Source organism: Prionailurus viverrinus, chromosome C1 (assembly GCF_022837055.1).
Source record: "Prionailurus viverrinus isolate Anna chromosome C1, UM_Priviv_1.0, whole genome shotgun sequence".
Taxonomy (NCBI): Eukaryota; Metazoa; Chordata; class Mammalia; order Carnivora; family Felidae; genus Prionailurus; species Prionailurus viverrinus.
The window spans coordinates 98,911,966-98,926,621 of record NC_062568.1 but is presented as its reverse complement, the minus strand read 5'-3'; the positions used below and the strand labels follow the sequence as shown (position 1 = coordinate 98,926,621).

Here is a 14,656-nt window from a genome sequence, read left to right as displayed (position 1 = left end):
GACTTGTATATGATATTATCACACTTTTTGATATTTCAATCTAATAGGTGAAAAATAGTAATCCCTTGCAGTTTTGATTTGTACTTTTCTTTCTGTGAGTTAAGTTTAGATGAGTGTCTAAACTTAGAAAAAATTTTCCCTCTCTGATTTTAAATAATTCTCATACATTTCCTCCAAGTAGTTTCACAATTCCATTTTTACATTTATATTTTCATATATCTAAAATATGGTATACAAAAAGTAAGGAAGTAAGCGAAGTATTTATAGAAAAAAAATATTTCTGAACTATTCTATTCCACTGCTCTATATGCATGTTAATATACCAGTACCAAACTATTTTTGGTAAGGTTTATTTATTTTGAGAGAGAGTGTGAGCGAACACGTGCACAAGTGGGGGAAGGGCTGAGAGAGAGGGAGAGAGAGAATCCCAGGCAGGTGCCCCAGTATCAAATTATTTTTTAACATTTGTATTTTAATATTTTTCAATATCTGAAACTGTTAATATTCTCTCAAATATAAAAGGAACCTCAAAGTTTAGGGATGCCTGGGTGGCTCAGTTGGTTAAGTGCCTGACTCCTGATTTTGGCTCAGGTCATGATCTCATGGTTTGTGAGTTTGAGCCCCGCATCGGGCTCTGGGCTGATAGCACAGTTGGGATCCTATCTCTGTCTCCTTCTCTTTCTGTCCCTACCACCCCCCACCGGCCTCATGCACACTCTCTTTCTCTCTCTCAAAATAAAGAAATATTTGGGGGGAAAAAAATGAACCACAAAATTATAGTCCGTCTTATTCCGAATGACAAAGGCACAATAAAAATAAACTTACGTTTATATAATTTGCATTGATATAGTCTTCATTACCCTTTAAAATAACCCGTGTAGCATCATCTGAAAAAAAATTTAAAAGAAAGAACGTTTTAATAAAGCTATGCTACAAAGACTGAACTTAATAAACAGAGATAGTAGATACTTACAAGGCGAAATATCTCTGTATCTATTTTTGGAAATATTCTGAGGTAATTTGGCACAAGACATTGTCATTCCAGGTTTTTTCCGATATAGTTGCTTTAAAAAAAAAAAAAAAAGAACTTAAGATGAGTTCAGCAAGCCATTAAGAGGTTCTGTTTTGTTTTTCAGACTTATTTCTATGCAAAAAACAAACAGGTTTTTTTCCTTAGGATATCTCAACCGTACAATGATGTATGTACCTTAGGCTAGTAGGGTATTGAACCAAATTTGCAAAGCTGAATTCTGTGCAATTTCTCATGAGAATTATATACCATTTTCATTTAGTTTGGAGATGTTTACACAGTATATGAACCAAGAACTTCTCAAAGGAAAAACTGACCTACCCTAAATGATTTACAGTCACAAATGGTTTATAGTCAATCATCAATAACACATACTTTAGAGCAACAAATATTAATGATGACCAATTAGACGGACAAACAGTAGAGAAGGATTAAATATGACTAGGTACAAAAATTCTTTTTCTTTAACTCAGAATTTTTAGCTCCACCATAGACTATCTTTACCTGTTACCTTTCATAAAAAGAGCTATATAATTACAGGAAAAAATTTAGTTTGAAGACATACACATAAAATCTCCTTATTCTTCTCTTTTAACAGATTATTATGTCACCACAGCTAGCATTTTGCAAGAAATGTTTAAAACTATGGATTTTAGAACATTTTTTAAGTCAATTATTTCTCAGAATATCATTTTAGTTTATACATTATAAATGATAGATTAGGTAGTTAGGAAACTATGAAATTAATTTAAAAATATGGCCCAACATCCTTTCCATACAATAGTACTTACATCAAATTGTGTCAGGACTGTTCCAGTGATAAGCCCCTCAGCTAGCTGGATCATTGACTCCCGCAGGGAATGGTCATCCTGATGGACGCTATCTAGTGGGGCTTTCTCAGGAATGTACTGGAAGTCTGGTTCATTTTCTAGCTTTTCTTCCACTACATCATATACAGCTAAAAAAATCCACAAAAAAAACAAAGCCACATGGAAATCTTAATGAATTGGCAAGAATTTACCAGATGTGTTTTTTAATTTTGTGTCAGGAGAAAGAATTCATCAGATCGCAGTCCGGTGCCACTGCATAAGGGACAGAGAGTGGCTGTGAAGTTGAACCTTGTTGTACCTTTAGGGAAAAGAAATGTTCCCGGGCATACTGCTGAAAATGCCTGTAACTTCAAGAGGAGCTGCCAAGATAGCAGCTCAGAACAGACCTGCCCTTAAATTGTGGGGCCTAGAACAAAAGTAGAAACAGGGACCTATATACTATACATCCATATATGAGATGATACAAATAACTTGAATAGAGTGCTAAACAAAATCCGTTCTATCCTCTTTCCTTGAAACATCTACAAAACCTAGGAGGGCAAAATCCACTGTCACAATAGAAGAAAGAGAGCCAGAACCTAGACTCCGGCCTGGAGCCCACCCTACTTCTTTTCCTACCCTAAGCTCCATTCTTAGCTTGGGGGCCTATGAACACATGTGTGAACATACCAGCCCATATGAAGCTTGTTCTCCACTCCTTGGCAAATTGCTGCCTCTTAGCTATCCTGCTGGCCCAGGGGTACATATACCATGTGATCTATCCCAGGGAGAATGGACCTAGGGAAAATGGCCACACTGTAAGTGGCGTCAGAGCTATATGGACAGAGAACTAAAGGTTAAAAAGAAGTGTCTAGAAAAGAAGGCACAGTCATAGGTGATAGACTGGTATGCTCCCCTAGTCCTGCAAAATCCTAACCCCCACAGACAAGGGAAAGCTGAAAGACAGCCAGAGTAGAGCCAAGCTAGTGGCTTCTTTTGCCCATGCCTAACAGGTCTGGTTCCTGTTCAGATGTGTGCACTTCTGAGAAGAAAAAATTTCTGAAATAAGGAATGAAAAGAAAAAAAATTGTATAAATGTATTCTAAGAAGAAATGAAATCTAAAGGGGGGAAAAACCTACAAAAACAAGTTGTTTGTCTTTCTGGTATTTTTTATAAACATAGTTTTAAATTTTGATGACATGTTATTTTAAATAAAAAGGGACATGACAGAGTCATGCTGAAAGTAAATACAAGTCCCAGTCTAGATTTTGACAATAAAACAAAAGAAAGGTCTTTTACCAAGAACTAAGCTATAGATGGTTTCCTCTCCTATTTTATTTTATTTTATTTTATTTTATTTTATTTTATTTTATTTTTTGTTTTGTTTTTATGTTTATTTATTTTTGAGAGAGAGATAGAGTGTGAGCAGGGGAGGAGCAGCGAGAGAGAGAGACACACGCAGATCCAAAACAGGCTCCAGGCTCTGAGCTGTCAGCACAGAGCCCGATGTGGGGCTCAAACTCATGAACGATGAAATCGTGACCTGAGCCCAACCAACTGAGCCACCCATGCACCCCGTTCCTCTCTTAATTTAAAGTATGAATAAAGTGATTTAGAATTGCAAAAAGGCTATGACTTTCCCATTAAATGGAATTTTGTTCATATTCTGGTTCTATATAAGTCATGAAATTTGTAAGCAGATAACTGAATATCTTGGTGTCAAAGTGTCTTCAACTATAAAATAAAGATAATTCACGTATCTCACTGGCTGGTTGCAAAGATTAAAAGAGAATATATAAAATAGCCCAGGTGCAGATCTTACTATTAAGTTCTTTAGAATCTGTTATCAAGAGAAAACACAACAAGCAAAACTGAGGAAATATTATTCTTAGTATAAAATTTAAGTTGCATTATGTGACAGAAAATGCCTAGTAATGAATCACCTAAATATCAGGACTAAATGCATGTGTTCCTTGAAAAGTCAAAATAGAATGTTCTGTTGAAGTCCTCTGAATTTTCTTAGAAAGCCAATTCTAGACAATGAATGCAAAAAACAAAGTAGACAAGCTAAAATGAAAATGCCTGTTTGTACCCAAGAGACAAAATGAGTGTTTTGTATATCTTTTTCTTTAAATTTTTTTATTTTTCTTTTTTAAAGAAACTCTCTTGGAAAACTCTGCAGGGTTGGGTGTGGTGGTGGTGATAGGGGAACGGGTCGAGTTCTAACTACATTTTACTTCTTTATGGTACATATTCAACAACTGGTAGCAAGGCATTAACCAACAATTACTCTTGTGGCTAAAACTATGGTTAATGATGAACTGTTCAGAACAAAACTAGAATATTTATAATGCTGGGATACAGGCATATAAGAATTTTTCTCAGAGGAGACTGATAAAGTGTAGCAGGCACTTGAAACAGTGCAATAAACTGAAGAAAGGAGGAGGGTTTCTTGCCAAAAAACTTAAGGAAGGGGGATTTAATTTATTCTGCATTAAATTTATTCTGCATAGCACAAAGGGACAGAATTAGGAACAAAGAGACTGAAAGAAGACAGATTTTTAGTTCAATTAATAGTTCAAGCTACCCAAAGGGAAAATGAACTGCTTCAAGAGCCACTGAATGCCACACACTGGCAGGATGATTTTGAGGCTATCGTAGAGGAAACTCAAACCATCAGCAAAGGAGCTAGAGAGTATGGTATTAAGGTTTCTCTAAACCTGGAACTGTGGTTATGAATTAACAAGCCAGCTGTCCAGACATGGAGATGACATGATTAGGCTACTGGCATTGTCCACCACAAACACAGACAGGATTTTTTTTTTTTTTAATTTTTTTTTTCAACGTTTATTTATTTTTGCGACAGAGAGAGACAGAGCATGAACGGGGGAGGGGCAGAGAGAGAGGGAGACACAGGATCGGAAACAGGCTCCAGGCTCTGAGCCATCAGCCCAGAGCCTGACGCAGGGCTCGAACCCACGGACCGTGAGATCGTGACCTGGCTGAAGTCGGACGCTTAACCGACTGCGCCACCCAGGCGCCCCTGGACAGGATTTTTCAAAATGCTCTAACTGTAGCTTGTTACAGAGTTTTCTAAAAGTGGTTCAAAACGGGCTCTTGAGTAAAGATGGCAGAGTAGTATGGGGACCCTGAGCTTGTCTCGTCCCTGAAATGCAGGTGGATCAGTATCAAGCCATTTTGAACACCTAGGAAATTGATCTGCAGACGAACGCAACAATCTGCATAATATGAGCCATAGAACTTGGCACATATATGGTGTGGAGAGGTGAACTGGGGGAGAGAAAAGCTGCAGAGCCACTGTGGGTAGAAAGCAATCTTTGTGGACAGAAGACAGAGAGAGAAAGGGGGAGAATACAGTGCTTAGGGATTGCACAAGCAAAGTACTGTTCCTGAAAGTAGCTGGAAAGAAAAAGAGAGAGTGAAAACATTCGCAGGGGACTGGACAAAAAAAAAAAAATCTGTTCCCCAAAACCACTGATGGGGAGAAAGGAGAGGATTTTAATATCACCACTGTTCTATGAACAGTGGAGTGCAGAGTCTGATGGTCTGAAGCTCAGGGCCTGGCGGTGCTCTGGTGAGGAAGCAGGGTGAATGAATCTTCAGGAGCAGGCAGCATGGTCTGAGGGGTCCATGTGCCACACAGGGAGAAGCGGTTCACCTGATTGAAGTGCATTTGGTAGAGGCCATACAACCTTCCCTTGGGCCAACCAGGTTTACTGATCTTGGAACAAAGACGCCAGACGTCACCAAAACCTGGCGTCGGCTGTGTGTTGTGATTTACCATAAACCCTGAGACTCTGCTGCTGTGCAAATGTTTTCTGGGACGAGCTGGTACCTGGCCATTGCTCGGTGAGACCCTCCCCCAGAGAGTCTAAGCAGATCCAAGCTGCTGGGGGTCTCCAAAGTGTGGGATTTTGAAACACAGCACCATCTGAGATAAAACCCTGGAGGGAGGTTACCACCTGGCAGGCAAACAGCTTAGACATGGTCAAGGTAGAGGAAGGGAACAGACAGAAGCCTGAGACAAAGAAGGGGTGCTGGTGTGCAGGTTGGTGACGGCACAAAGTTTCTGTGCTAGAGACTAAGGAGTTGGGTTAGGCCATTTGCCAATTTTTGTTCGTGCACTTCCATGGATCGACCCCACTAAGCTGAGCAGCGCCACCAAGTGGAGAATGGAGCCGTTACACCAAGCACCAACCACCTGTGCCATCCAGGTATATCCCCCAGAAGACCAGCACAAATCCTTTCCACCTGCTTATTAGTCTACGGACTATAGTGTGCTATAAAGTTTCAGATCTACAGGAAAATGAATGTAATATCATTTGGGTCTTGTTCTGTTTGCTGGTTCATTTATTTGTTTTCATTGTTTCTGCTTTTCCTTATGTTGTTTTGTTTTTTTCTCTCTTTTCTTTCTTTCTTGGATACAGAAAGAGGAAATTCTTCCTAATTTTTTAAAAATTTTTATTCTATTTTATTATTTAAAAAAATTTAAAATTTTTCCCTTTCTCTTTATTATCTATTCTATCAAGCTTCTCTCAACAAACAGACTGAAACACACGTAAGATCTAAATTTTAATTTTTTTTGTTTCATTTTAAATCTTTATTTTATTAATTTTTTTCTTCCTCCAAAATGACAAGATGGAGGAATTCACCCCAGAAGAAAGAACACGAAGAAATGATTACCAGGGATTTAATCAACACAGATGTTAAGTAAGATGTCTGAATAGAATTTAAAACCACAATTTTATTACTAGCTGGGGTTGAAAAATGCATAGAAGACACAAGAGAATTCCTTTCTGCAGAGATTAAAGAACTAAAATCTAGTCAGGCAAAAATTAAAAATGCTATAAACTGAGATGTAATCTTGAATGGATGCTGTCATGGCAAGGACGGATAAAGCAGAGCAGCAAAACAGCGTTACAGAAAATAAAATTATAGAAAATAATGAAGTAAAAAAAAAAAAGAGGGTAACAAAGGCAAAAAGATTACAATACAAGACTTAGAGAACTCAGTGACTTAGTAAAAAGTAACAACATTGGAATCATAGGAGTCCCAAAAGATGAAGAGAGAGAAAAGGGGGCAGCAAGTATTATGTGAGCAAATTATAGTGGAAAACTTTTCCTAATCTGAGAAAGGACACAGACATCAAAATCTGAGAAGCACAGAGGACTCTGATTAGATTCAACAAAAATCAACCATCACCAAGGCATATCATAGTTAAATTCACAAAATACACAGACAAGAAAAGAATTATGAAAGAAACAAGGGAAAAAAGTCCTTAACCTACAAGAGAAGACAGACCAGGTTTGCAGCAGATATGTCCACAGAAACTTGGCAGGCCAGAAAGGAGTGGCAGGATGGATTCAACGTGCTTCATCAGAAAAATATGCAGCCAAGAACTCTTTATCCATTAAGACTGTGATTCAAAATAGAAGGAAAGATAAAGAGTTTCCCAGACAAACAAAAACTAAAGGAGTTCATGACCACCAAACCAGCCCTGCAAGAAATTTTAAGGGGACTCTTTGAGTGAAGGAAAAACAAGACCAAAAGCAACAAAGACTAGAAAGGACCAGAGAGCATCACCAGAAACACCAACTATACATGCAACACAATGGCACTAAATTCATATATTTCAATAATCACTCTAAATGTAAATGGACTAAATGCTTCAATCAAAAGACACAGGTTATCAGAATGGATAATAAAACAAGACCACCTATATGCTGCCTTCAAGAGACTGATTTTAGACCTAAAGACACCTGCAGAATGAAATTAAGGGGATGGAGAAACATCTATCATGCTAATGGATGTCAAAACAAAGACTGTAACAAGAAATGAAAAAGGGCATTATATCATAACTAAGGTGTCTATCAACATCGCACTTACAGCAATGGACAGATCACTGAAGCAGAAAGTCAACAAGGAAACAATGGCTTTGAATGACACACTGGACCGGATGGACTTAACAGATATATTCAGAATATTTCATCCTGAAGCAGCAGAATACCCATTCTTTTCGAGTGCACATGGAACATTCTCCAGAACAGATTACATACTGGGTCACAAATAAGCCTTCAACAAGTACAAAATGATCAATATCATACCATGCGTATTTTGAGATGACAACACTATGAAACCTGAAACAACCACAAGAAAAAAATTTGGAAAGACCATGAATACTGGGAGATTAAAGAACATCGTACTAAAGAATGAATGGGAGAGAGGGGGTGCCTGGGTGACTCAGTTGGTTAAGCATCCAACTTCAGCTCACATCATGATCTCGTGATGTTGAGTTTGGCCCCACTTTGGGCTCTGTGCTGACAGCTCAGAGCCAGGAGCCTGCTTCAGATTCTGTGTCTCCCTCTCTGCCCCTCTTCCACTCAGGCTCTATCTCTCTCCCTCCCAAAAATAAATAAATATTAAAATTTAAAAAAAGGGGGGCACCTGGTGGCTCAGTCGGTTGGGCATCCAATTTCAGCTCAGGTCATGATCTCACAGTCCGTGGGTTCGAGCCCCGCACTGGGCTCTGTGCTGTCAGGTCAGAGCCTGGAGCTTGCTTTGGATTCTGTGTCTCCCTCTCTCTCTCTGCCCCTCCCCCCATTCATACTTTGTCTCTATCAAAAAATGAATAAATGTTAAAAATTTTTTTTAATTAAAAAAAGAAAGGAACAAATGGGTTAACAAATTAAAGAAGAAATTAAGAAGTACATAGAAGCCAATGAAAATGAGAACAAAAGTGTCCAAAACCTCTGTGAGACAGCAAAGGCAATCTTAAGAGGGAAGTACATAGCAATCCAAGCCTTCCTAAAGAAGGGGGAATTTCTCAAATACACAGCCTAATCATACACCTCTAAAGGAGCTGGAAAACAAATAGCAAATAAAGCCTAAAACCCGAAGAAGGGAAATGATAAAGAGCAGAAACCAAGGATATCGAAATAAAAACAAAAAACAGTAGAATAGATTAATGAAAGCAGGAGCTGGCTCTTTGAAAGAACTAACAAAATTGATAAATCTCTAGCCAGATTTATCAAAAAGAGGGAAAGGACCCAAATACAATCATGAGCAAAAGAGGACAGATCACAACTGACACCATAGAAATACAAATAATAAGAGAATATTATGAGCAATTATATGCCAACAAATTGGGCAATCTGGAAAAAATGGACAAATTCCTAGAAACATATAAAGTAGAAACAGGAAAAGATAAAACTTTAACAGACCCATAACCATAAGGAAATTCAATCAGTCATCAAAAATCTCCCAAAAAACAAGAGTCCAGGGCCAGATGGCTTTCCAGGGGAATTCTACCAAACATTTAAAGAAGAGTTAATACCAATATTTTGAAGGTGAAGAAAGAAAGAAAGAAAGAAAGAAAGAAAGAAAGAAAGAAAGAGAAGGAAAACTTCCAAACTCATTCTATGAGGCCAGCATTACCTTAATTCCAAAACCAAAGACCCCACTAAAAAGGAGAACTACAAACCAATTTCCCTGATGAATATGGATGCGAAAATTCTCAACAAGTTACTAGCAAACTGAATGCAACAATACATTAAAAGAATTACTCAAGTGGGATTTATTCCTGGGCTATAGGCCTGGTCCAAAATACACAAATCAATCAACATGATACATCACATTAATAAAAGAAAGGATAAGAACCACATAATCCTCTCAATAGGTGCAGAAAAAGTATTTGACAAAATACAGCATCCTTTCTTTTTAAAAGTCCTCAAGAAAGTAGGGATAGAAGGAACATACCTGAAGATCATAAAGGCCATGTACGAAAGACCCACAGCTAATATCATCCTTGATGGGGAAAAACTGAGAGCTTTCCCCTTAAGGTCAGGAACACGACAGGGAGGTCCACTCTCACTACTATTATTCAACATAGAATTGGAAGTCCTAGCCTCAGGAATCAGACAAAAAGAAATAAATGGCATCCAAATCGGCAGGAAGTCAAACTTTTCACTCTTGGTAGACGACATGACACTCTACATGGAAAAACCTGAAAGACTCCACCAAAAAACTACTAGAACTGATATGTGAATTCAGCAAAGGTATAGAATATAAAGTCAATATATAGCAATTGGTTATATTTCTATACACCAATAATGAAGCAACAGAAAGAGAAATCAAGGAATCAATCGCATTTACAATGACACTGAAAATAATAAAATACCTAGGTATAAACGTAACCAAAGAGGTGAAAGATCTGTATGCTGAAAACTATAGAAACCTTATGAAAGAAACTGAAGAAGACACAAAGAAATGGAAAAACATTTCATGCTCGTGGATTGGAAGACCAAGTATTATTAAAATGTTGATGATACCCAAAGCAATCTACATTCAACGCAATCCTTACCAAAAACTAGCATTCTTCACAAAGCTACAATAAACAATTCTAAATTTGTATGGAACCAGAATACTCCAAATAGCAAAGTAACATTGAAAAAGAAAAACAAAACTGGAGGCATCACAATTCCAGACTTCAAGCTGTATTACAAAGCTGTGATCATCAAGACAGTTTGGTATCAGCACAAAAATAGACAGATCAATGGAAAAGAAGGGAGAACCCAGAAATGGACACACTAATGATTGGCCAACTAATCTTTGACAAAGCAGGAAAGAATAGCTAATGAAAAAAACACAGTGTCTTCACCAAATGGTGTTGGGAAAACTTGACAGCGACACGGCAAAAGACCTGGACCATTTCTTACACCATATACAAAAATAAACTCAAAAAAGATGAAAGACCTAAGTGTGAGACAGGAAACCGTCAAAATTCTAGAGGACAAACAGGCAGCAACTTCTTCGTAGATGTCTCCAGAGGCAAGGAAAATGAAAACAAAAATGAACTACTGGGACCTCATCAAGATAAAAAGCTTCTGCACAGTGAAGGAAACAATCAACAAAACTAAAAGACAAGCAACCAAATGGGAGAAGATATTTGCAAATGACATATTGGATAAAGGGTTAGTATCCAAACTCTATAAAGAACTTATCAAATTCAACTTGCTGCCGCCCCAGAATAATCCAATTAAGAAATGGACAGAAGACATGAATAGACACTTTTCCAAAGAAGACATCCAGATGGCTAACAGACACACGAAAAGATGTTCAACATCACTCATCACCAGGGAAATACATATCAAAACCGCAATGAGATACCACCTCACACTGGTCAGAACGGCTAAAATTGACAACTCAGGAAACAACAGATGTTGGCAAGGATGTGGAGAAAGGGGAACCCTTTTGCACTATTGCTGGGAATGCAAACTGGTGCAGCCACTATGAAAAATAGTACGGAGGGTCCTCAAAAAATTAAAACTAGAACTACCCCATGACCCAGTAATTGCACTAGTAGGTATGTACCCAAAGGATACAAAAACGCTGATTTGAAGGGGCACATTCACCCCAATGTTTACAGCAACACAATCAACAATAGCCAAATTATGGAAAGAGCCCAAACGTCCATCGACTGACGAGTGGATAAAGAACATGTGGTGTGTACGTGTCTGGGTGTGTATAATGGAATATTAGTGATCAAAAAGAATTAAATCTTGCCATTTGCAACAATGTGGAGGGAACTAGAATGTATCATGCTAAGCGAAATAAGTCATTCAGAGAAATAAATATATGATTTCACTCATATGTAGAATTTAAGAAACAAAACAGATGAACACAGGAGAAGGGAAGGAAAAATAAGACAAAAACAGAGAGGGAGACAAACCAGAAGAGACTCTTAAATAGAAAGAACAAATTGAGGGTTGCTGGGAGGGTGTGGGGTGCGAGGATGGGCTAAATGGGTGATGGGCATTAAGGAAGGCACTTGTTGGGATGAGCAATGGGTGTTATATTTAAGTGATGAATCACTAAATTCTACTTGTGAAACCATTACTACATTGTATGTTAACTAACTTGGATTTAAAAACTAACTTGGATTTGCTTTTAAAAAAAGTAAATAAAAGTGGTTCAAAATATACTCATTTATTTAACAAGTATTTACTGTGTACCGACCACTACTAGAGCAACTGAGGGAAGAGGGAGGCCTTTTTAGCTACGGTAGTCAGAAGAGAAGGATTTTCTGGGGAAGACATCTGAGCAGAGACCTGAATGAAGATATAAATCATAGAAAAATCAAGAAGAGCATCTTAGGCAGAAGGAATTTTTATTTTTATTTATTTATTTTTTCAATATATGAAATTTATTGTCAAATTGGTTTCCATACAACACCCAGTGCTCATCCCAAAAGGTGCCCTCCTCAATACCCATCACCCACCTTCCCCTCCCTCCCACCCCCCATCAACCCTCAGTTCGTTCTCAGTTTTTAAGAGTCTCTTATGCTTTGGCTCTCTTCCTCTCTCTTTTTTTTTTTTCTTCCCCTCCCCTATAGACTTCTGTTAAGTTTCTCAAGATCCACCTAAGAGTGAAAACATATGGTATCTGTCTTTCTCTGTATGACTTATTTCACTTAGCATAACACTCTCCAGTTCCATCCACGTTGTTACAAAGGGCCATATTTCATTCTTTCTAATTGCCACGTAGTACTCCATTGTGTATATAAACCACAATTTCTTTATCCATTTATCAGCTGATGGACATTTAAGCTCTTTCCATAATTTGGCTATTGTTGAGAGTGGGCAGAAGGAATTTTTAAAAAGCCAGCACAGAACAGAGGAGAGTGAGCAAGGCTGTGTGGTAGACAAGGGGCCAAGAACTGAATCCTACCGCAAGTGTGAATGCAGGCCACTTTGAGCAGTAAACTGTCATGGCATGATTTGTTTTTTAAAAACCCGCTCTGGTTGCTGCATCTAGTAACAAAAGTAAGAAACAATAAAAATATCCAGTGCTACATAGAGTACTCACCATTAGGTCGAACCAGAAGTACGAGTTCCCCAGAATGTCTCTCGCAGCTAGCTTTAATAAATAGGACAACTTGATCATGGGTATGTTCTGCAATGTCCCGACCGTTGATCAGTACAACTTGGTCCCCTTCATTCAATCGAGGGACACAGAGGTCAGCCTATAATGTAACATAAATAAAGTTTCAGGTGTGTACATGGCTTTCTGAAAGTAAAGCACAGGAATTTATTTTTATAGACACTCCAGCAGGAGAACAAAAACTATATGTAGAACGGCATCCATCCATTTACTCATCTGTTTGCACGAAGTAGAAATCTAGCTTTCCCATGAAGCTACTACCTTTTTTTTCTTTTTCTTTTCAACAACTTCTTCCTTGATGTCCTATTATACGCCTAGATACACAGATAAGACTATGCCTCAAGGTGCATAGATACAGGCAGCCCTCACTTTGCATGGTCCAGATATGTACAAATTTGTCACCACAGTACAGTTAGATAACACCCGTCTCCCAACAAGGTTCAGACTGCAGTTGCCACGATGCATTAATTGAATAATTGCATAACATACGAACTTGGCTACTAGCTTGTGAGTCCACAAATCACGACATAAGTAACAGACACACATCACAATCAGTGACCTATCACACATCGCTTCTTTCAAAGTCTGTTGGTGATGTGTTGCTGTGCATCTGTTATTCGGTTCACGCAGGGACAGCAAAGCAGGTACCTGTGTCACCTCCATGTCTCCCAGTGATAAACCCACGTAAATATAAAGCAGGAACTAGCCAGAAAAGTTAAAAATGCAACAAAGAAACAAAAGAGTGATAGTGCTGGAAGCAAAATGCAAATCGAATATCAACCACTGACAGTGGAAATGCTGCTGCTGCGGCTACTGTCAGCCTCTAGGCATGCAGTGAAAGGAATCCAGTGAAGGCAGACTTATCAACATAAATGACGAAAGTGGCTGTGATGAGAAAGATGAAAATGTCCTAGAGGAAGTGAGGCTGGCAAAAAAGTTCTCACTAAAGGTATACTTCATAACACTGAAAATGCACAGGATGAATGCTAGAAGTGAATACAAATTTAGAAAGGATTAGGACAATTTGCCAAGGAAAGAAAAATGCTCACTCTTGTATTTTAAGTTACACGACAATAAGGGAAACAAGTTTCCACATAGTTGTGGTAAGTTTCCATCAGAAAAAAGAATGCTTTCTTTATATTTCTCAGTGTTTCTGATAGTTTGAATTAGAGGATAATAAAGCACTATGAGTTTTATTATTTTTTCATCTCCCTATATATTTACAAGAGAAACTAAGAAAATTTCAATTATTTGATAAAAAATTTAAAGGTCCTAGAAATCACCATAACTTTTCCCACTGATTATCAAGATCGCTTTACACAGTGTCAGCTTGCATGGTCGTTTTTATGGTTCTGCACTACAATGCGAAGTGACAGCGGCCTGCATTTTACTGAGAAAACAAAGGTAATTAGGCTAAAAGAGGCAAGCACAAGTATGGACAGCATGCTCCAGGAACACAGCAATGCGAACAGATGGGCGTCAAGTCTGAAGGATGATAGGTCGGACAGAGAAGGAAATGACAGGGTCGGATCTTACAAAAAAGGGATTGAAGAAATGAAAGCACTACTAGTCAAATTCATAATAATAAAAAAGTCAATAAAATCCAACAAGGTACTGTCACTAGTGGCAAGAGCAAAAGTTCTTCCTTTGCTGCTTACAAAGTGTGTGATTTTAAACACATGAAACTCTGGAAATGGAGCAGGTATCTGCTCTAATTATTTCACAGATTTGTAAAGGCAGAAATGTGATGATTCAATGCAGAGCATTACAATCTAGAAAATGCAAGTTCAGAAGTAATGACCATTCTCTCTAGTCGCTCCTTTCTCTACTTCTCACAGTGGAGATGACATTCATATA

General features: G+C 38.1%; 1 protein-coding gene across 4 annotated transcripts in view; it reads right to left on the bottom strand.

Annotated features, from left to right (window-relative positions):
* PTPN4 (protein tyrosine phosphatase non-receptor type 4) overlaps positions 1-14,656 on the bottom strand; it is a 227,378-nt gene that overhangs the window by 23,926 nt on the left and 188,796 nt on the right. For all 4 annotated transcript variants that reach the window (XM_047870281.1, XM_047870282.1, XM_047870283.1 and 1 more), the window contains exons 19-22: positions 12,725-12,881; positions 1,822-1,988; positions 974-1,064; positions 826-887 (exon numbers count right to left, since the gene is read on the bottom strand). In XM_047870281.1, coding sequence (XP_047726237.1) covers positions 826-887; positions 974-1,064; positions 1,822-1,988; positions 12,725-12,881 — 477 coding nt within the window. The remainder of the gene's footprint in view (positions 1-825; positions 888-973; positions 1,065-1,821; positions 1,989-12,724; positions 12,882-14,656) is intronic.